At 41.8% G+C, this 23,317-nt stretch overlaps 1 protein-coding gene across 1 annotated transcript in view; it reads left to right on the top strand.

Annotated features, from left to right (window-relative positions):
* Nucleotides 1-19,993: 19,993 nt before the first annotated feature.
* The window catches only part of LOC103360228 (collagen, type XXII, alpha 1), a gene marked incomplete at its 3' end in the record, with an annotated part of 48,257 nt that continues 44,933 nt past the window's right edge, over nt 19,994-23,317 (top strand). Inside the window, exons 1-2 of the mRNA XM_008285912.1 lie at nt 19,994-20,094; nt 20,186-20,752. Of these exons, the coding sequence (XP_008284134.1) occupies nt 20,004-20,094; nt 20,186-20,752 (658 nt within the window). The remainder of the gene's footprint in view (nt 20,095-20,185; nt 20,753-23,317) is intronic.

Below are 23,317 nucleotides of genomic sequence, written 5' to 3'. Positions count from 1 at the left end.
AGTGCACTTAAATTACGCCAGCTGAATTCATAAGCAGTGTAAACTTTAATCAAAGGACATGCATGACCATGTTCCAAAGCCCCTGCCTGGTATGTGACGCATGCCTGTGGCGGCTGACCTGGAGTCTGCCACTGAAACCTGCTGAGATCTAACCGCACAGCGCTCGGAGCAGAAGCGTTCACGGTGACGGGGAGGCGTACAGATCTGAAGTGACAACTCCTGAGGTTTGGATGCACTTTGGAGCCATTAGGGAAACACAACCTGATGAACACATCAACACGGAAACAAGCTGAAATTATGAGCGTGAGTTAATGTGAGGGGACAGCTGAAGATTACAGACGAGGAAAAGTTAATAACATCAGGATGATCCTTGCAGTTTGTGTAAAATACCAGTACAGAAGAAAAGGGAGGATTTCTTTTATGTTTGAAAGAGCTGATAAGTGCATGAACTTTATATGACGAATGGGGAAATAATTTCAATTCTAACTAAATATCTTTATGGCAAACAGTTAAGAATGATTTACAACATGCGCCATTTCTTTTTTCAAGTCCAGCAGTTATTTTGCTGCTTTCTAATTTTCCATTTAGACAAACTGTAAAATAACGTTTGTTCTCAGGTTTGAATGAATCACCTTTTTCCTGGTTTGCTCCGATAACCAACATGATCCCAGAAGTGCAAAGCGCATCGGCCGAACAACGCGATGTACATATCAAACCCACGTTTATAAATGGCAGGAATTTTATGAGGAAGGCGACTGAGATGCATCATCTTGCTGAGGCCTGAGCTGCGTCCGATGTGTCCACGAGGAGTCACTAAACGATATTTGGCCAATTCTGGATGTTGATTCCAGAGCTGTTTTAAAGTCCAACTTTTCTTTTTTCTGGCCATACATCAGATTTTCCCCCATCTAAACGATCAGGATTAAAGCACTAAACATGATTTCTTAAGCTGTAAATTCTGTAAGTATATGTTTTTCATAAAGATTGGAACAGGAGGGGAGTTTATTTATTTTTACATGACACAGGGCTGGGAGCTATTTTATTTTCACGCTTAGTTACATCCTTCAAAATCAATCAATACTTCTGGAAATCAACAGTTTTTAAGCTCCTAAACCGTAACTCCCAAGTTAAAGTCTTACCTTTGGTATTCTTTTCACAGCCGAGTGTTTAACAGGCGTTTATTAATTTGCTGGGTAGCTGATCATGCCTCACGAGGTGAATGCCACTCTGTTTGGGCAAATGGTGAAATGCCATGGATCCCATTCAGTCGTGACAAACGTAACCAGGCATGGAGTCCGAGATAAGCCCAAAAGCATTGTTTCATTATTGGAACTATACCGGCTTATCGACATATCCTGTACAATATGTTTATAACAACCTTTGGAATAAAAAGGCCTTTTCACGGCTGAGATGCATATGTATTTTTACACATTAGCATATGTGCCTTGAAGAAACAGCAGTCGGTGTTTCTGTTAAAATGGGCACATTTAAATAGGATGGCTGTACATCTGGTTGCTCTTTTGCCAACCTGTTGGAAGACTATAGGGATCTGGCTTTAGGGCTAACAATCGAGCAACGTGCAGACAGTTTGAAGTCCTGATTTGACAAAATGAAAATCAGCGTAGGATCTCATACTTACCTTCTCCAACCAAGTACACACCCAGTGGCAAAACAGACTGAATCAGTTCTTTACTTAAAGAAAAAAAAAAAAGAAGACATATTCATCTTTAATGGCTTAAAAGATAATTCTGGTTTTAAACAACTTTGGTCTCCTTCTCATAGTTTTTGCCGTCACTCCTGTCTGTATTAATAACACTGTGCTTGGAGAGGTAATTACTGAGCTCTGGCAATGCAACCGCATCACTCACTAAAAAGTCTGATGGTGCAAGAAACAGAAGAAGTCAGATGATTAGACAGATTTAAAGCAACAAATCCCATGAAAAGATCTTTTCCATCATGTAAATAAGCAAATAAGTGTTGTTGCAGGTTAATGATGCGGCTCTTATGCCTGTTTTTAAAAGCTGCATCATTTTTCAACCACTAGGGGGCAGCACAATAAGCTGACAACACAAAATGGATGCATTATCTCTTTAAAGAGTATTTAATTACTTTTACTGTTTGCTGGCATTTAGGCAAACACTTAAAAAAAAAAAAAACAGTAAAGCAACAATATGTTTGATCTGTTATTTAATTTAGGTGTTTGCAACAAACTGGGAGCTTCCAGCTTTAAAGGAAGAGGCGACGGCGTTTCACTAGATATTCTGAAAACTCGACATATTTTGCTCCGTGCACCGAACGGTGTGAACACCATGCACACTGCAAGGGCCTAAGCCTTCTTTTATTTCAGTGTTCGCCCTCACTAACTCCTGACGACAACATCTGGCTGCTTAGCTTGCTTGTTGCTTGACTATATGAACAATCTGGTCAGTTACTTTCTCTGCCTGCTTTTGTTTTTTTTTTTTTAATTAGAGCTGCCTCCTGCACATTAAAACATGAAACCATTGTCCAAAATTAGCTAAAGAATCTTTGTAAAGCTTCAGGGAAATGCAGAGTTACTGTAGATGACTTCACGTCACTTCAAGTTCCTTATTCCACACACTCATATGACCCAATGCTCACTCCAAAAAAATATTTACCGGTGCAACTTTAAAGATTTAGAAAGCGTTGCAAAGAAGTCAGAGGACACTGAAAGACAGATTAATGCGTTGCTGTTTTTGATCTGTTAAGGGGATTTGTTGACAGTGAGAAACTTTATCCCGGAACAAACCTCAAGGTTAGTCAGACTTTGTTGAAAAAGAAAAACAGTAAAATTATGACCCCAACTGTCAACATCTATGGTTTTCCCTGTTTTGGTTTTTGTGCGTAGATAGTTTTTTTCTGTGCAATGAGAGACGATTACCAGCAGTCTGTGTGCTTACACTCACTGTACACCTCCAAATACAAGGGTTTAGATCTATTGGCTTGTTAACACATGTAAGATCATCTGGCTGTTAATTTCTTGCCTTATTGGTGGCAGTGATGCAGTGTTTCCATATCTCATAATTGCATTGCAGCAGTTAAGAATGACACCTAAATGCACCAAGTTGTGGTAAACTGGAATAATCCTTTAAACAGAACTGATGATGTTGATCTTTCCATTCATTCACAGTAAAAGCAGCATTTCTGAGGAATGTATCAGCCATAATGGATCTTTTTTTTTTTGTTTTTTTTTTTGAAAGAAAGAAAGAAAGAAAGAAGCAAACAAATGAACTCATCTGCTCGTCATGAGCTGTAAGTCAAATCGTTTTTCATACCCCTCCCACACGCGCTCACATTAGTCAGATTCGTCTGCCATCATGCCACATGTCACACTGATGGTCCTCGACTGAATGTTACTCTATAACACAGATGGCGCCGAGAAGCAGCCGCGCACGCCGTCACTCTCGGCAGACAAACGCTGCTACGTGTTGTCTTCTGCCACGCGGAAGTCAAGCAACTCGGAGGTGAACTGATTCCTGTCGGTTATTGGCTGTCCGTTGTTTTATTTTTTATTTTGTTGTTGCTGCGTCCTGTACGTAGCCACGCTTGGCTTCCAGGCGTCATTTGTTGCATGTGGCGGTACGTGCAGGCCATTTCTCTGTCGGCAGTGCCATGTTTTCAAATGACAGGGACAAAGAGACACAAATTGCACTACTATCTGTGTAATACAATATAATAGAACGGCTGTGTTGCATAACTTCTATTTGTGAAATATCCTTTGCAATAGGTTCTTCTGTAGGTCTGATGAACAAACAATACCATGTACCATATTCCTTACAGGAGATTATATCCCATTTTGTTGGCATCCATGCGGTTCAACGGTCACGTTGACTTCCTCTGTGGCGGTTTTTGAAACTGATGTCTGTACAGTACACTCCGGTTTGGGTCCCCTCTCTTTTGCACCACGCAGAGAAGAGATTTGTTGAGATGTGTTCAGAGTGAAATGAACATTTTACATAACATTTTACATTTGTACGTTTCCTTTTTTTCTTTCTTTGATTGTTTGTTCTTTTTTTTTTTTTGGTGAGTGTGTGTGCATGATTTGGTGTGGATGACTCACCGGGTCCGACGGCCTGCGTGAAGCCATAACACACTTGAATAAAAATGATGAGCCTCCTTCTGAAACGCTCTGTCTTCTTCTAAGTGCCTCACATCTCCAGCTGCTCGACTTTGAAGTCGATTTGCAGACTAGATATGAGAATAAGAGTTTTTTTTTTCTTAAAATCTGTTTAAAAAAAAAAAAAAAACAGGCCTGGAGTTCTAGTATTACATATTCATTAAGAAAACTGTTTCAATGAATTTATTTAAAGCAACTGCTGGGAATATTTGATTCACGGAGCTAAAACAAACCTTTTTTAAAAATTTTTTATTTTTGTTTTTTAATAAAAGACTTGTAGCCTATTAACATTTCCAGCCTGAACCCCCAAAAGCATCTGGCGATAAATACAAGTGAGCTAAACTGTCTTAGTGCTAAATATTGAGACGGTCTGGCAAGGATCATATCAGATTGGAAAAATCTTGGCTGCAAGAGAGAAAAATTATAATTACATGTGAACCCAATCACTGTGCTTTTGAATATTTAACTTTTGTACCAAATTTAAAGGAACAACCTTAACCTTTTGGGCAATATGCTTATTTTCTTTCTTGCTGAGAGGAGGATGAACAGGTTTATAGCGGGTCTGCAGAAGGGCTAACCAACCCCGGCAGCTTCTGAGTTTAGCGAAGCATAAAAACTAGAACTGGGGGGAAAAGCAAAACTGACTCCGTCCAAAGGTTATGAAATCTGCTTACCAGCACCTTTAAAGGTAACAAATCACAATGTATTCAATCTGTAAAACAATGTAGATAATAAAGCAGATACATATAGTGGTGCTTGAGAGTTTGCAAACCCTTTAGACTTATCCGCATAGTACCTAACCCTAACGCAAAACATGACCTAATGTTCACACGAATCCCTAAAGTGCATAAAGAGACACAACTAAACATATGAGGAAAAATATTGCACATGTATTGAGGTTAATGATCCAATATTATATATCTGTGATCTGTGAGCCTGTAGGATTAGTAGAAGCTATCAGGGCAAAATTAGAATAAAGTTTTTATTCAACAAAATGAAAACCAGGTGAGAGGGTGTCCTGTTTTATGGAAAGAAAAGGGATCCATCAAAATCCTGTCTTCACAGCAAAAGCTTGTGGGAGTGCATCACGGCGTGAATAAAAGAGATTTCTTAGAACCTCAAAAATAAGATGCTGATGTGCCTGTCAGGTTGAAAAACTTCACAAAATCATCTCTAAAGAGTTTGGACTCCACCAGTCCAGTCGGAGAGATTCTGACCGTTGTTATCCTTCACTGCTGTGTCCGAGAGCAACCGGCAAAGTTCGCTCCAAGAGCAAAGTGTGTGATGAGTCACAGGCAAAGTCAGGGTAACCTCTGAGCACCTAAAGGCCCCTCTCACATTGTAAATATTCATGAGTCCACCAAGACAACACTGAACAACAGCGGTGCGCACGGTAGAACTTTTCAGTTTAAATGTCGAGCATGTTTGCAGAAAAGAAAAACACTCCACTGTAAGAACCTGATCCCATCTTTGAAACATGGCGGTGGTAGGATCATGGTTTAGGACTGTTTTGCTGCGTCTCCAGGCCAGGATGTCTCATTATTGGAAGAATGAATTCTGAATTATACCCCTGAATTCTAAAGTAAAGACATCTGTTGGAGAACTGAATCTCAAAAGAGAGATCACTCACAGATATTATTTTTTCCCCCCTCTTCAATAAATAAATGACCCAGTGTTTTATTTCTGTTTCTGTTGGTTAGTTGGGTCATGTGTGAACATCTGATGACGTTTTAGGTCACATTTATGAAATATAGAAGATTCTAGAGGATGTTATTTAGGTAAAAAGCTGCTAGAAGGTGTATTTTGGTACCTTCGGACAGAGCAGGACTTGCTTCCTCTGTTTCTTGTAATTGTCCTAAGCTAAGCTAAGCTAAGCTAAGCTAAGCTAAGCTAACCAGCTGTTTCCTGCAGCTCTAAACTAATCTAACAGCTAATCATCTAATTCTTGGCATGAAAGCAAATAAGTGCAGTTTTTAAGATTCCTTTTGGGGACATTTTGTCAGATTTACATCCATCGGTGGGTGAAGATGCGAAAAAAAAAAGTTTTGGCATGAAAATAGTCGGTTGACTTTGACGCTGCAGTGTGGGCACAGCCTGGAAGTAAATTCTGTCTGATAAGTATCTCCTCGATCCGGTCGCCTTCCTTTCCTCTCTGAGTGGCCAGTGCAGTGCAGCTGGGTGTTCAGTAGGTGGGAGAACGAGCATGCAACATCCCTTTTTATCCCTTCCCACATTGCAATAATTATACTGTCAGCCGTGAACGTCAGGCAGCGCAGAGGGCGACACAATAAGAACAGTGGCAGAGGGGCGTTAAGGCCTTCGCTTGGCCTTAAGCCTGTAATTTTGCATGTTAAATGATCATGTAAGCAGAGCCAATTGTTCTGCAGTGGGACTATCTTCGCCGCACCAATGATATGATGAAGCTTTCCAATAAGCAGGTGCTGACATGTTGCTTTTTTTGTGGGGGGGGGAAATGAGACGATGGAGAACAGGAGATTTTTAGTGATGATTGAGTCTGTCTGCCTGATGAAAAATGGATCCGCTGCAGGAGGCAAAGCTGCACTCTAATACGAGCCTCATCCATCGGAGGAAAACTCTGCGACAGTCTGCCTCTAAATACAATAAATGAGGCTGACGTGGGAGCGATGGAGCTAAAATTTAAAACAAGCTGCTGTCTGAGAGTGATTAAGATCTGCAGATATTCCTGCAGGCAACACACACACCACATCACCGGCTTATCTTGCCTGTCTGAAGATATTTAGGCTGAAAAACTATCGCCAGCGCCGTGGCTCGGAAGAGAATTTGATCAAAGTTTAACTCCAGTCAATGGAGACAATATTAAGGACGTCTCTCTAATATGCAGCACCTTCATCCTCTATTCAGGTCAGTTTGAAGGTTATACATCCTTCTATAGCGCTCATGCTTGTCTTTATATTTCCTCTTTGTTAGTAGCTTCTATTTAATCAGTGACGCCAATAAGATATAAAGGTGACATTGTGACATTCGGTTTGTTTAAATGACTGTTAATGCTACAGAAGGATTGCATTTTCTAGCGGTACCTTGCTGTTACAGAAATTTGAAAATAATAATTGGTTGCATGGGGGAGAAAACTATTGCTGCATTGATGTGTTTTAAAAAAAAATGTTGTGCTCCTGTGCCCATACTACCTATATGACACCAGAAAAAGATTTAGTGTGTCTATGCCACGTGTAGAATGTCAAAACACCAGGACCTCCGTCTATATACAGTCTCTGCAGCGTGCTTTTTTTGTCCATTCTGACCCACAACCCTCGGCACAGCGGAAGATGCATCACACACGTTGCGATCCGTGCACAAACACGAGATTTCACTCTGCAGACTGTCATGGATATACGAGCAAGACGGTGAAAGCTTAAGGCACAATATTATGACAAAGTGGCGTGTCCCAGTTGTATGCATACTGCATGAAACAGTACATACTTTATAAGGTAGCTGTGGCACAGGCTGAAAGGGAAAAAGAAAAAGTACGAGATCTGGGATGCGGGGCATGTTTTTTGTTTTGGCCTCACCCCAATGTTTGATGTTGACAAGTGGCGAGAGCAAACACAATGTGAATTATTGGCAGAAGACTTTGAAATTCGCTGATTTAAATCATGTCAAATCACTTCAAAGATTCATAGTCAGTGATTTTGTTTTGGATTTAAGCTAAGCTGTTGCATCATTGCATCGGTAAGGGAGTGCACCGATTTCCATACCAAACAAGTTCTGACTCTGTTCTGCCACTACAAACACTGGCACATGAGGTTAATTGCTCAGCAGTCTGCTAGTCACAGTATGAGAAGTATATGAGAGGAAAATGGAAAAGAGTCAAGATTTGGTGTGACCACAATCAAAAAGAAAAGGACCAATTCTGACTGTACTAATTCTCCAAGGTGCTGAACAGGTTGGTTGTTTTTGTCACAGTTCATCTGAATCCAGTCCCAGACCGACTCCATGATGTTAAGCTCCCGGCTCTGTAGGGACCATTCCATCTGCTGCACCACTCTTCGTTCTTCTCGTGACTGATCCGTCGTCAAGACTTGTTCGGACTCTTTGTCATACAGCAACAATAATTTGAGACCAATCTGATGTCAAAACAACACTGTATGTAACTGTAGTTTAGAAAAAACATCCTCACATATGACTATGTAGGTAACAGTATATAAAGGATGTTAATTTAACATCCTTTAAATTATTCTTTTTTCTTTATTTAGGAGCCCAATCTATTTGATCATTACAGGATTCATTGCATAGATTTGTGAGCTGCTCCAGCTCAATGACACCTGCCTGCATTGGATATGAAATGACGATGAGGTCACAAAGCTCTCACTGATAATGCAAATATGCAAAGGAGGTCTCTGGCACCATCTAGTGGCCAGATAAATACGGAAGTAACTTGCCACTTGTCACTTCATTATCATTTCAGCAGCAAGGTGCCACTCATTTCACGTTGGCATAAAATCCAAAGGAAGGCAATGAAAACAAACTGTTGTCAACAAGGTCTTACCATGAGCGTGCACATTAGCTGCCACCGAGCTGCAGATCATTAGAGATCACCGCGCTGCGCTGTGACCCTAATCTGCATAATTCCATTAAGGCTGCTAAAACCCACTGCAGCTACAATGTCAGAGCCTTTGGCCAGGAGACACGGAGGTAAACAAACACCGGAGGAGCAACACTGTTCGCCTGGTCTGCTAGATATGATTCAACAAAAATTCAAGCAAGAGATGTTTGCCAAACCTGTGAGTATACTGTGCTAGATTCTCATCTGCAGCCTGTTATCTTTGCTGCAGGAGAAACTCAGAGTGCATGTGTAAGTTTAGTTTCCTTTCACAGCATTTTCTGGCTTAAAGAAGTGTCACCTGCAAATAAGGAATAATTTAAAACTAATGGCTCTGCTAGAGTGATTCTCAATGTGTTTTTAGCTTGAAAGTGTAGTGAAAAACATCTTTACTTTGCTTCTGACTGGAGTAAAATTTTGATCAGTTAATAATTCTATTTTTTTCTTTTCTCATATGACATTTTTCCAATTTGTCAAACAGTCTTTTTCTGGTTCTCCATGCATCCTCCATCAAAACGCAGCTGAATCAGATGCTTCTCAGCAAAGGAGAGCAAACTTCCAGAGGACCAAAGGGGGGACTGATTAATCCACAGCCTTTAATTGTGCAAACCGGCTCATGTTTTGACACAACTGTGTCTTCATTAGAGATTCTCTGATGTGATCTGCTTGCACAATTACAGGCCGTGAATTAATCAGTGTGCTCCAGTCCGCTTTTGTTCTCTGGATTTTCTGATTTTTCTTCATCATAGATGTCAATTAGTCAAATATCTTATAGTTTTATATCGTTAGTATGACAAAATGAAAGTATTACTGTGACCTCAGGGAGACTGTAAATGCTTTTCTATTTTTTTAATATTTGAAAAAAAAAGAATTAGTCTATCAAGGATTTAACTGATGTTTAAATCCATGTTTGTTTTGAACAGATTTTCCTCTTTTATTAATTTATTTTATAAGCATAAAGGGCAAAAGTGGAAAGACCTAAAGAATTTGAAAAGAGGATTTTTCTCTTTTTCTGTGTAAAGGAGTTTTTCTTGACCTGAATGTATCAGACTCACTTCATGGCTCCTTCACTGGTCTTGACATGGACGAGCTGCAAGATAAACAAGTTGAGAACTGAAAGCAGTTTACATATCCGGATTATTTAATACAAGTCTGCACATGTAAACTGCTTGTTTCTCAGTTTGTAACAGACCATAAAGTCTACTGTTGTGAATGATAATTAGTAGTAAATAAATGGACCGGTGTCAGGATGCTGTGGAACTTTCCCACAACCTGAAGTTTTCCTTATTAATGGCTTAAGTATAAAACATAAACAGCTTATTTGTTTTTGTTAGCTGAGATCATAGTTAGGGTGCATTGTTCCAAAGTGGTGGTAAGTCATTTTCCTGTGTCTCCATTCTGCTTCTTAATGCCCTGATGAAAACAATGTCTTAGTTTAAAGTGTGATGAAAGTAAAATTTTATGTGTAACACTGATATGAATCATTAATCTTTTGCTCTCTGCAGCAAGAAGAAATGTTGACCGTCCAAGTTAAAAATACCACGTTGCATCCGAACGGGCAAAACCTCCGACTGGCAGCTAAAAATGGTCGCAATTCAAAAACACCTGGCCTCCATCTGTCAGCCACACACGGAAAAGAGGCACTGGGTCAGCTTACGGGCTCCTCACCGACCCAGGAGGGCACAGCACAGTTGGACCTGTTGGTGCTCAAGTCAGCCAGGCCTGACTCAGAGAGGCAGGCTGAGGATCAGTCGGTGAGACGCCCCCTGAAGCTCACCCCGCTGCAGCTGCCAGAGGAGGTGATGGAGGCTCAGAGGCAGAAACTACAGCAAGAAGCCAAACTTGCTTCCTGTAAGCTCGATGAGCCCCGAATGAGGAGTGTGAAATCCTGCATGAGGCAGAGACTGGTAAAAGCAGCAGTGTTCCCTTCTGCTTCCACTGAGCCACTCAAAGCCCAACAGCAAAACAGATCCTCCAGGCCCCAGCTGACACGCTTCATCCCCGTAGAGCACGATGGAGACAAGAATCTGGAGGTGGTGTGTCGTGGTACCCCAGCTCCTCTGTGCAGCAAACCTGCCCCTCCTCTGCTTTCTCAGCGAATTAAAGCTCAGGCCACACGTGGCGGAGGGACGGCACGCCAGAACCCCGGCACCCTCCAGCTCGAGACGGGGAGGAGGCGGCTGAGGCTGAGTCGAGCACAATGCCTCGAAGAGGATCAGTGCAATTCAAACACGTCAACAGGAGGATTACCTGCAGTTGAAGGCAAGCTGGCCCAAGGTGTCCAAGGCAAAGGGCAGCAGGCAGACAAGGTTTGGAAAGGCCAGGCAAATGCTGGAAAAGTCATCAAAGAGCCTCCTGCACCTGCAGCTGCCTGGAAGCGTGGAAGTGCCAGGAGGAGCCATCAGGATGTGGGCAGTCAGCAATCTGCAGCCTGCACTCTGAACCGACAGTCGGCTGAAGGTGGAAGCAGTGAGCGTGTGCTTGTTGATGTGAACCAAAATGCTTCTAACTGGAGATTAAAGGGCAGAAAGCCCTTGATGGCAAAGCACAACAATACAGTTCATCTGGAACGTCTCCAGCTGTAATTAAATTGCAGCTTGGAAACTCACAAAATGATGTCATACGCAGAGACATTCTTGTATTATGTGCACACCCATCAGAGACGGGCTTAACGTATGTCGTAGTCTGCTCAACAGTGATAAAGAAACCAAACAATGTCATTTCCTCATCAGGTGGGAAAAAAAAAACACATGTAGTAATGAGAAAATGCTTTCTAAAGTTGTGCCATTATAGACTGCTTTTAAATTAGTTCCTTTTATGAGTGTAAATGCCTCAAATCTGCAAAAGCAGCTTTGTTCTTTTTAACGACAACATGAGCAAATAAAGCCGGTCCTAGAAATGGCATCTCATGAAATCTTCGAAGCTGGCCCATGGCCAAGGCAACCTCAACTTCATTAATAGTCGGGAACAGTTTCTCTCGAGCTCCCAAAATAGAAAATAAATAAATAAATAAAAAAGAATGAGCAGCATTTCATGTGCCAGGTTACTTTAAGTTATGGACTGTCCCATTTCCAAAAGCTATTCCCCAGATCAGAGTGTGCACTGATTCAATTAGGTGAAGCAGCCACGGCACAAAGCAAAGCTTCTAGCACATCACAAGAGGAGCGAAACCACTGTAGTCGAACCGAGATAATGGAACAGCAGATATTCCTTGCAAAGGCAAAAATCATCTGGGAAATGATCTGAAATTAAGGAGCGTGTAGGATGTTTTCTGACCTGAGATCAGTGGTTATCATATGAAAGTTTAAAATAAGAAGCTCCTTCCCATCAGATGAGAAATGTTTCTAACAATAACTACTATATGTGTGTGTATATATTCAGTATCATACATCTCTGACCAGACGTCTAGTTTTCTCTTTTGCCTCATGTGTATAAATCATAGACAAAAATGTTTAAATGTAATTTGTCTGCTATAAGAAATCATTGTAGTATTTCAGCTTTTCTAATTAAAATACAGCTTACAGGTCGTTCCTGAATGTCAGCTGAGTTTTTGTTGTTGTTTGATGTCCTCTTCCGCTCTGAAAGTGCTTAATGTGGCCTCTGGCCGTTAGCCAGACAGGTAACATTAGTGATGTAACTCAGCCTTAAAAGGAACTTATGATCTCACTGTCTATTGTCATTATGCTCTGTCTGGGTCACTTATTCATTAATCTTTGGTAAATGAATGGTATAAACAAATAAAAACAAGGCCAAGACTGCTTTCCTCTGCACACCAAGTGGCTCAAAAAGCTCAGAAATATCAAATTCCAGCCCCTTATAAACCTTTAAGGAGAAGTTTACACAGTTTGTGGTTTGCTCAGTCATGGAGGCAGCAACCCAAACGGTGACCTGCTGTCAAGACGAAGCACAACACATTTTTTTTTTAAAACTAAAACTTTTCAAACCAAACCTGCATCACAAATGCATCAGCTGTGACCGGAAGTCGTCTCACTTCAGAAGATGTTTAGCAGCCGTTAGCTATACCTGCTTGTTCTTGTAGGAGTTTAAAGCGGGCTGGAGTCCACGTTAGCAGACACTGGGTGAGCTACAAGGCAACATCTTTGTTTCCAAATCTTTAGAAAACGATCCCAAGACAATGTTGTTAATGTCATACTACCATCAGTCATTATGTCCAGCCAACACTCAGCTTTTAATGCCAGTGCTAACATAAAGACGATCACTCACTGCCAAGGCCAATTTAGAATCAGCAGTTATCCTACCATGCATTAGGATTGTGAGAATAAACCAGAGCAATCTGAGAAACCCACACAGGTACAGGGACAACATAAAAACTCTGCTAACCACTGCCCCTCTCTGCCACCCTGGAATGCTAGCTACATATTTTCATAATAATATATGTTAAAAAGAGTTATATTTAAAGCAGGAACGATTGATTTTTTTATTTATTTTTGGCTATGTGGGGTCAGTAAAACAAGCTGCCAACACAAAACTGATCTATTTTCACCTCATGTATGTTTTATGGCCAACGTGTCGCCAATCTGCACCAACCAGCAGTAAACATTCAAAGTCATATTTCTGGCCTCCTGATGAAGTCCAAGGCTGACTCCGGTGTGCCAAATATCTTCTGGAGGAAATGCGAGGCTCTTTAGTTGCCACATGCTTTTCTTTGACAGCTGGTCGCTAACTTTGTCCGTCTGCTATTTAGTGTTAAGAAGGTGACGTACAATTAGTTCATGATAGATTGACAAGGGTAAAGATTCTTAAAATTCATTTCGTCACACAAATGCATCAACAACAACAACAACAAAGGGCAGAGCAGTTAAAACAGACATCAAACCGAAGCTCTGTGGCGTCCAACAGCACAGCAACAACATCACCAAGGACCTACACTCAAGTGCAATAAAACGCAAGGATTCATCCGACAGAGTGAACGGTGTGAAGGTTGTCCATAAGCGTGGCGTCCTTTACCTGTATTCTGATGCTAATAACTCTTATTCATCACAAAACATGATGTGGGTCATTAGTGAGTGGTGAAAACCTTTCTAAGTGGGACTGTGCCATATAAGCCCACTGTAACCATCACAGTATGATTTAATGATCAAACAAATGCAAATAAATGTGGTCCATTTATCAAAAGCTGTATTATTTTGATGAATTATTCAGGGCCAACAAAAAGAATCAGTTACAGCCACATCGAAGCACCAACATAAAGGAAATTTAACAAAGTTTACATTCAAAAATCTTCTTCTGTAATGATTAACAATCCTACAATTATCCATAAACATATCTTTTAACAATATGGGGCGATCAGATGTTTTATGAAAGTTAATATAATACATAAAGAATATCAAGCAGCTGAACAACATTTTTTTTTTGTCTGGTAGAATAATACACGAGGGTTTCCTTTTCTCTAATCGATGCTTCATGTCCATAATTCTTGTAAAGTCTCTTTTGTATCACAAAAAGCAAAATAGTCCAGGTTCTGCTGCTGCCTGGATGTGTGTTTTAACTTCCTGCTGTCTGATTGTGATCTAGAACAAACTTTTGTTTTTTTTTTACGTGCACCAAAGTCTTCTTTTCAGATGGATTTTGAAGGAAACATTTTATTCAAGTATGACTGACAGCTAAAGTTTTAATCTCCCACATTTGTCATTGTCAAACGACAAGTGTCACAATACTATTGCTGATTGTTTCTGCATGGGAAGATGCAATAATTGTCCTTTTAAAATTGGATTAGAGCATGCAGATTGGCTAAATTAATATGGTTCTGTGCATATCTTCAGTCGGTGATTGGCTACACTGCTGCAATGCACCGATGAGGAGATGTTTCACCTCCAAAAAGAAAACTGCTGCAGTGCTTCCCTCCCCAACAATAATGGGCTATATTTAATATATTTCACCTGCTATTAAGTAGGTTTAAACACACACACACACAAAAGCTGCCTCTGTTCTGTTAGTTTCCTGTGCATCTGTTGGCATACACAACAAAATGCACTCCAGAGGGCAGGAGAGGCTGTAAAACAATGTCTTTATTTAGGTTAAGTGTAAAAAAAACATGCAAAAAACAATGTGGTCACTATTGTGTAAGATGGCAAAATATGGTTAAATGCAATAAAAAATATCCCCAAAGAGCATTGTGCTGCGGCACTAATTCACACATTATTATTTTGAACATGTCTTGGAAGGAGAGTAGCCTCTCTGTGACGTGGGAGGTTGAAAGCTGGCTGTTAGTCAGGTGACAGATGGCTTTCTCCAACACTACATGGTACTTGCAGCCTCTCGCTCACCCAACATGCTGGTCACCTCTTTAGCCCTCTCACACAAGGCGACAGACGGTTCTTCAGACTGACACCATCACTCATAACGTGCATCTGCCCCGAAGCATCATCCCACTTCCCATCCACTCCACGCTGAGCCTATACATAGCCTGGCCTGCGCTCGCTTTCCTTAGCTACAAAGGCACTGTAAATAGTCCTGGATGTAATGGCTAGCTTGTTTGTTGTCCATGACATTCAAATATTGACAGTGTTTCAAAGCGTTTTGGTACCTCTGCACGAGATTTGGGTGTAGCGCCGCAAAGAGCGTGCGGTGACAGCTGTAGGAGCGCTTTCAAGAAGTGAGTTCAATCAGGAGCTTTCAACGCAAAGACTCGAGACTTCAGAGGAGGAACAGGACGTCTGACACACACAGAGACAGACAGGGCTGCTGTGTTTCACTGCAGCCTCCCCTCCTGCCAAGGAGCATGACCACACGTGATAAGGACATCACTGTAAACCCAAATGTGAATCACAGTCTTCCACTAAAAGTGTATATCAAATCAAAACACCCGTACGTCTGCAGGTTCACAAACAACAAGTTTCCTATTGAGGATTGGATAGGAAGTAAAAACTTTTGTTTTCATGTTCAGTTGTTGGGCTGCAGATAGTAAGTTCTTCAAAATAGATATCAGATCAAATAAATCTTTCATCATCTCAGAGGAACCTGGAAAATTACAACAAGAAACAGTAAAAAGCAACAACACAGGAAAACAAAGAAACAACAAAAAAAGATGAAAAACTACCAAGGCGAGATATTTTGTATATGATATATATTAAAATGTGTATTTAAAAATGAGAGCCGTGCGGTCTGACATGAGAGTAAACCTGTCAGAAGAGTACAACACGAGCAACATAGATCACAGAGCTGTACTCTAAGTCAGTGCAAGGACAGACATTTAACACAAAGCTGCAAACACGAGTGTTCTGTAATCATTTCCCCAACTTAAATACAGGCCTTCTCCATAAGTGTGTGGCTGGTTGAAGCCAACGCGGCCCGGCCCATCACCAGCCCCAGGGCGGCTCCGCTGTGGCTATCACAGTGGCAAAGGCCGGACAGTTGAGGCGGTTGCCAAGAAGTCTTTTCTTTGAGGGCAACACTTCAGATGGGTGCAGCCATGGAGGAGAGAGAGAGAGAGAGAAAAAAAAACAGACAAAAATATCCAGAAAGTTGGGTCTATAATTGGCTGTGCCTCTCAGCCGTTTTTATGTGTGAGCACAGCCCAGTCGAGAACAGTAGAAGCCACCTCGTCCCCCAGTGAAACCCTACACTTTCTCCCTCTGCAGTTCCCTCCCACTCCGTCCAACACATCCACAAGGTTGCTGAAACTCACCTCAGCTCACTTTTTAACAACACCGAACACTGGATTGTCACCCCTGGATTATATAACAATCTCATCTTGATTTCTGGTGCCTGCAGGGGAGACGCTCTTGGATTATTACCAGCTGATAATGATGCTGCCCCGGTGCTGATTCAGGGTGTGAGAGCTGGAGGCAGAGAGACGGACACCTCCAGCAACGCTGACTGACTGACTGACAGGACAGGTAAGACACAAATACTAAATAAAAAATCATAAAGTCATCCTTCTGTTTTTGCTGTCTTGGTGTAAAAACGAAATTCCAAATATTGATTCTTTAGCAGTTTTAAACTGTTGGCAAGGAGTGCTTTTTTTTCTTCTTCATGTTGTTCAGATGCCCTATCAGAGAACAGACTTCCTCTTTTCTTCTTGGGTTGCACATGGAAAAAAAACACTGTCTGTTTTCTACATTTTGGGAATGATAAACGTGGTGCCTCTGTTATAGACATCTATGTTGCAGTCCCAGGTCTGCCATTGAGAGAGGAAGTGGAAACAGGCCCTGATGATACAGACCTGCACTTTGTAGGGAATCTGGCCTCTGTTTTAGATGCTGACAGACGGCAAACCAGTTTGGTTTTTTTGCTTTACCTCAGATACTGTATCTGCTCGTAAAAAACTGCGGATTAATTCAAAGCAGCGCAGGAAGACGAGTACGTTTAAATGTAATCAGTGGTGAAAGGGAGACAAATTGGAATATGTTAGACTTGTGCAAAGTTGGGTAAAGAGGATTAGGAGCATGAATCCAAATCTTGTTCAGCTGCTTTCGTAGGGCGGTTGAGATTTTTTATTTATTTTTTTTGTCATTGAAGTCTTGCTGGGCTGAATTTCTTAGATTTTAAATACACACTAATTGGGGCAATTAGAGCAATTCAGCTTGCGTGCTTATTCTGCTCATTAATAGCAACAGTGAAACCAAGCAGCAGAAATAGCCCAGCAGAGAATCAGATAAGGAAATTAGTATCTGGAGGCCAAAGCACTTTGCTTCAGCCACAGTAAATAATGCACTCTCTATTTCACAAGCTGCACAGACCAAGCCGCAGACAACAGGCTGCTGTTTTTAAAACTGTGTCCCTCCTTGACATTTCCTGGGTTCACTTTCTGCTTAAATCACTTCGTACTTCAAAATCATGCGTGCATATATTTACTGCAACAAGATTTATTACTCCTTATTTACTCCCCATTCTCCACTAGTAGTCTTTAAAATACATTAAAGGATTACGTTGACATTTTTGGTAATATTTCTTTCTTCTCTGTCATCCCCCCAAAAAAACTCATGTTAGCTTAGTTTAGCATAAATCTGGGAAACAGTTAGGCTCTATCTACCATCACTGACCATACACACACTTATTAACACGTCAATGCATGTTGGTTTATCCATCCATCCATTATCTATAATCCTCACGAGGGTCGTGGGGGGCTGGAGTCTATCCCAGCTGACTCAGGGTGAAGGCAGGAGACACCCTGGACAGGTCACCAGTCTATCACAGGGCTACACTTAGAGACAGACAACCAAGCACACCCACATTCACACCTACGGACAATTTAGAATCACCAATTAACCTCAACATGTTTTTGGACTGTGGGAGGAAGCTGGAGAGAACACGCAAACTCCACGCAGAAAGATCCCGGTGCCCCCACCGGGACGCGAACCGTTGACCTTCCTGCTGCGAGGCAACAGTGCTACCAACTGTGCCACCCTGCAGCCCACAACTAAACATATGAGGAAAAATATTGCACATGTATTGAGGTTAATGATCCAATTTAGAATCACCAATTAACCTCAACATGTTTTTGGACTCCACGCAGAAAGATCCCGGTGCCCCCACCGGGACGCAAACCGGTGACCTTCTTGCTGCGAGGCGCCAGTGCCAACCAACAGCCCCATGTTGGTTTATGAGTAGAAAAATCAAATTGTGATTTTAAGGCTACTACATTCATGATTGGTGCTCCATTCATCCCCTTTATGAAAGCTGTTACTTTAGGGCACATGCTGGAAAAGTCTCCACAGGCGTCCTCACGCTCGCATGTCTTTGGGTCCATAAAACATGTTGGCTGTTGACACTCTGCACACATGAAAGGGATAATGAGAGCGACGTGATTGATTAAATGAATCATGTGGCTGCTTTCGTCTCTTCAGATGTTTTTGATCCACTTGGTTCAAATCCTAATATTAAAAAGAGTAATTTCAAAGAGATTTGGGATGCTAATAATAGTTATAATTAACATTTTACAGCTTTTTTAATGACGGCAATGAGATTTGATTTTTCAAATGTGTCTATTATGCCGAAACAAAACAAGATGGAAAAAAAACTGTGTGCTTTAGATTTTTTTTTAAACCTTAGAAAAGAGCTCCTTCATGCTAAGCTAACAGATGTGAGGTGTCAATCATCTCACATAACTCTTACCAACAGAGTGAATAGAGGTGTTTCCCCAGATATCAAAGCATTGTGTTAAATGTTCCATTAAAGCCCATTTTTGACTCCAGTCTGTAGATTTGGTTAGATTTCACTTCTGGAGAACAAACTGCAATAACAGCATAATTCAGTGGAAACATCAGAGGACAGTGAAGGTGGTGAAGGATGGTCAAACACTCAGCTCCGGAGGTGTTATTGCTTTTCAAGTCGTGCATAACTCAGACTTTTTCCTCAACCTCCCCCAGTGACCACCCCCACCCCCCCACAATGACTTGCTCTTCCAGTCAGGATGAGCACATGTTATGGCTACGGTCAGTCACTCATCAGTCCCAACAGCAGGCATCACAACCGCTGGTGTACAATAAGTGCAAGAATAGTTTTGTGTTTATATGACAGGATTGTGTCAGTGCCACCCAGCAGAACAGCCTCGTAAATGAATCCAGCAAAGACAGACTAATCGGCGCTTTGAAACATGATCAAACCTGCATTTCACTCCAAACGTCAGCTAGAAATACCTGAATCTAAAAATCACTGTGGAGAAGTTAGACAGTGCAACATCAGCAGACTCCTGACGTTGTTCTTTTACTGTCTTGTGGGTGGAGGTGGTGGAAAAAAAATAGTTTGGCAGCAAGTTACAACAATCTTTGGTGAGTCCAGTTTTTTCTGGATGGAGTGTTCACTCTCTGCTGTAGAGAAATGTGTATTTCAGTCTAGGTTTCAATTATCACGTCCTCAGAATGGAGAACATTTCCTGCCAGCTTCCATAAGAAAGAGAGGACAATAGAAATACTGGACAATAGGGGGGATGAAATAGAGAATTTCTTTCCTCGTTGGAGCTCAAGTTTCTTTATACATATAAAGTGGCTAATGCAATTTTAAATCAGCTTTCCAACAGGCCCTTGTCTGAGTAAAGATGTGGCAGCAGCTATTGTAGGAAGCCTGTTTTTCACAGCAATCTTCCAGCACTACAGGAAGTGCTTCATCCATTTTGGTTTCCCAGTTGGAGAGAAATGACTGTTCATGTTTCACTGATGAAAAGGGGGCAAGAGACAGATTTAGACCCCAAAATGTCCTCAAGTTCTGCTGTGCATTTACAAAGTAGGCTAACTAGAGAATTGTTGATGTTTCCACTGACCTTTCCGCAGACTGGACAGCTTGATGGTGGTAATAAGCTAAACAAAACAGACCCAAGCTAAGGCCGAGATGGAATTACGACTGGGATTTAGGATCACCTTGGTCTTGGTCATCCTGGTCTTGACTCTTTCCAGTGAGAGAGTGGACGCTCAGAGGGCAGGTAAGGCCATTAAGACTAAAAGTTTTGACATTTTGAGAGCAGTTGTAGCGCTTTTATTGATTGTCTATCCTCCCGTGTCTGCCTACTCCAGGGTGTAAAAATGTCCATTATGACTTGGCATTTATCCTGGATACCTCATCCAGTGTGGGCAAGGAGAACTTTGAGAAGATTAGACAATGGGTGGCCAACCTGGTGGAGTCCTTCGACGTGGCACCTGACAAGACAAGAGTAGCCGTGGTTCGTTACAGCGACAGACCCACCACCGAGTTCAATCTGGGCCGACACAGGACCCTGGAAGATGTGAAGCGAGCTGCCCGTAACATACGCTACCTGGGGGGGAATACAATGACCGGGGATGCTATCAGCTACACCACCAACAACATCTTTACAGAGCGGAGCGGAGCAAGACCGAACGCCAAAGGCATTCAGAGGGTGGCCATCCTTCTCACAGATGGCCGAAGCCAGGATTATGTTCTGGAGCCCTCTAAGGCAGCTGCCAAAGCTGGCATCAGGATGTTTGCCGTGGGCATCGGGGAAGCTCTGAAGGAGGAGCTGGAGGAGATCGCAGCTGAGCCAAAGAATGCACACGTTTTCCATGTGACGGACTTTAATGCCATTGACAAGATCAGGGGCAGGCTCAGGAGGAGGCTGTGTGAGAGTAAGTCAGCCACCAGGCTCACTGCCAACACATCACTCACACTGCATGCCGCATGGCTTCTTTTTGAAGCCTCGCTTTAAACAACCTGCCTCAGCCTCAATGTGCACTTAATCAAATTAGACTACTATTTTAACCTTAAACCACTACGCGGAGGAAAGACCCTAACCACAAAACCCCACCCCGGCCACAAAGAGCTGCACATGCACACTGCGCTATCCGGGCTTCTTTTGATGGAATATGAAGCGTGTAAGGGGGGCTGTTGCAGAAATTGGCTTGTAAATGACAGTTTACAACCAAGACATATCTGTGGTGTAGCTGCCTTTCTGCTGCTTTGGTGCAGAGGCGTTTAGCACTGGAAAGCCTGTCTTATGCTAACCTCAATGGTTTTTCCACCAGCGTGCAGAGAAAATCTTTCGACACAGGCACACAGGCTTAGAAAGTAGTTCACAGAGAGAAATAAATTAGCTCAAAAATAAACACTTTTGGCAGCGTTGTGTTGTCCAGTAGCTGTGCAGAGGAGTGGGGGAAGTATCTGTGTGCAAGTGTTTTCATGGAGAAGATGGATGCTCTGCGCTCCAACGCTTCAAATTCCTGCCTAAAATTAGCCAGACAGGAAAGAAAAGGATGCCATAAGTCTTAGCCACAAACAATAAATATAAAAAACGGAAATTACATGATTACACGGTTTGCTGAAAGATGTACAGTGACAAAGTCTCAACTCTTACTTTAAGCTTGGCAAGAAAAAAAAAGTGATACCTCTGAAGAAAGTGTTGATTCAGACTGCCTTTATTCTTTTTTGAGAGTGTATCGTCTTGCAAAGGCAGCTCGTAGATTCGTTTTAAAGGCAGCGACCTCTAACCTTGCTCCCTGACTCCATAGATTTTCAATCTGGCAGCCGATAGTGTAGGTTGTATCCTATGAAGCATGCTGCGCTGCAAGTTTGTAGACTTGTGGACTGACCAGAGGCTAATTTTACAATGAAAGAAAACGTTCCAGTGTTTTCTTTCTGTAATCTCCAATCGCCACGAGGGAGTCTCCAAGTATATCAGTGGTCAGCACGACTGAGCGACGCGAGTTATTTTCACCCAGAAAATTATAGCTCTAATGTTTCAAGTGGATCCAGTGCAGCCGCTCAAACCCCCACGTTAAGTGTTTTCACCTTTTAATCTATAGGTTTAAAAATGGACACTATTCATTCTGCGCTGCACTGATTCATTAGAGCATGTGTGGCCTCACCTAAGAATACAAGCTCGTAAGACCACGCAGTTGACCTTACGTGATCCGCATAATGAAGAAGCAGCACCAAGCGTGTGTTTAAAACTGTCGTGATGGTGACAGGGAATGCAAAGTCATAGAAAATATCCTCTGTAGGAGGGTAATGCTCAAAACTTCTGCTGATACTTTGAACCTGTCTGAGACATACATTTGCAAAAGCAGGTTTTACATTGCTTCCAATTTAACTCACAGCCGGATCCCTAAATTATAGCTTTAGGGCCACAAGTGCAGGGAGTAGCTCAGCTATCTAGCATGCTAAGTCTCAGGGCTGTGCAACAACACTGTCTTTAAAAAAAGGGGTGACGCACTTCCATTCATTCACAGAATGGTAATTTTTGGTAAACTCTCTGGCTTTATAAACAATATAGGCCAAATATCTTTTCAGAGATCTTCCATTATCACTTTAAAAAGACTTAAAAGACAGAAGGAAAACAAAAAAAAAAGACTGCTTCGGTCTGACTGCTAAACAAACCAAAGGCAGACACAAACAAAGCAGAATTAGAATTAAAGCGTGAGAAATGGAGATAACAGCACCTCTTCTGGAATGACGAAAAAGTATGCAAATGCTGACAGTTATATTAGCTGCCTGGATTTTCTCATTAGACATGCTGCGGGGTTTGCACGGAGCAGAAAAACAAACCGTGTCAACAGAGCTGTCCTCACAATCCGCGGCACAAAGGTTTGAAGCCTTTCCGATGTGACGATTCCCACAGCTGTGATTTAGGGAAATTTCAGGCTTTGATGGTAGATGTTTGACATACACTTGATCTGTTAGGGAAGTTGGAATCTTTCACGATGATATTTCCGGCCACAGGTGATATGTAGGTCTGGCAGTCCGGGTGCAGACACATTGTTGGGCTAATATTAGATTAAATGTGAAGTTCCTGTGAGCGGATTGATTTCAAACTGATGACAAGACTCTGATTTGCAGTTGTTGCATCTTGTGAAGCGAGTACAAACGATCTCATTCATATTTACCTTGACAATTGTATAAATAATAGCCGATCATAATGAGTTTCAAAGACTGGTAAGTGTAGATTTTCTGATTTGCAGTTGTTGCCTGAAATTTATCTTGAAGCGAGTACAAACGATCTCATTCATATTTACCTTGACAATTGTATAAATAATAGCCGATCATAATGAGTTTCAAAGACTGGTAAGTGTAGATTTCTCTCTGTAGAAGTTAAATTTAGCTTAAGCAAATATACCTGTCTACAGCTTTAGTCAATAGGGATGGAGGATATTGGAGTGTATTCTCACTTAGTTTAAACGCGTCAGTTCACCCAAATG

This window comes from Stegastes partitus, unplaced genomic scaffold, assembly GCF_000690725.1.
Source record: "Stegastes partitus isolate 25-593 unplaced genomic scaffold, Stegastes_partitus-1.0.2 Scaffold422, whole genome shotgun sequence".
In the NCBI taxonomy this organism is placed as follows: Eukaryota; Metazoa; Chordata; class Actinopteri; family Pomacentridae; genus Stegastes; species Stegastes partitus.
The sequence above is the reverse complement of the archived record's forward strand: the minus strand, read 5'-3'. Positions and strand labels throughout refer to the sequence as shown.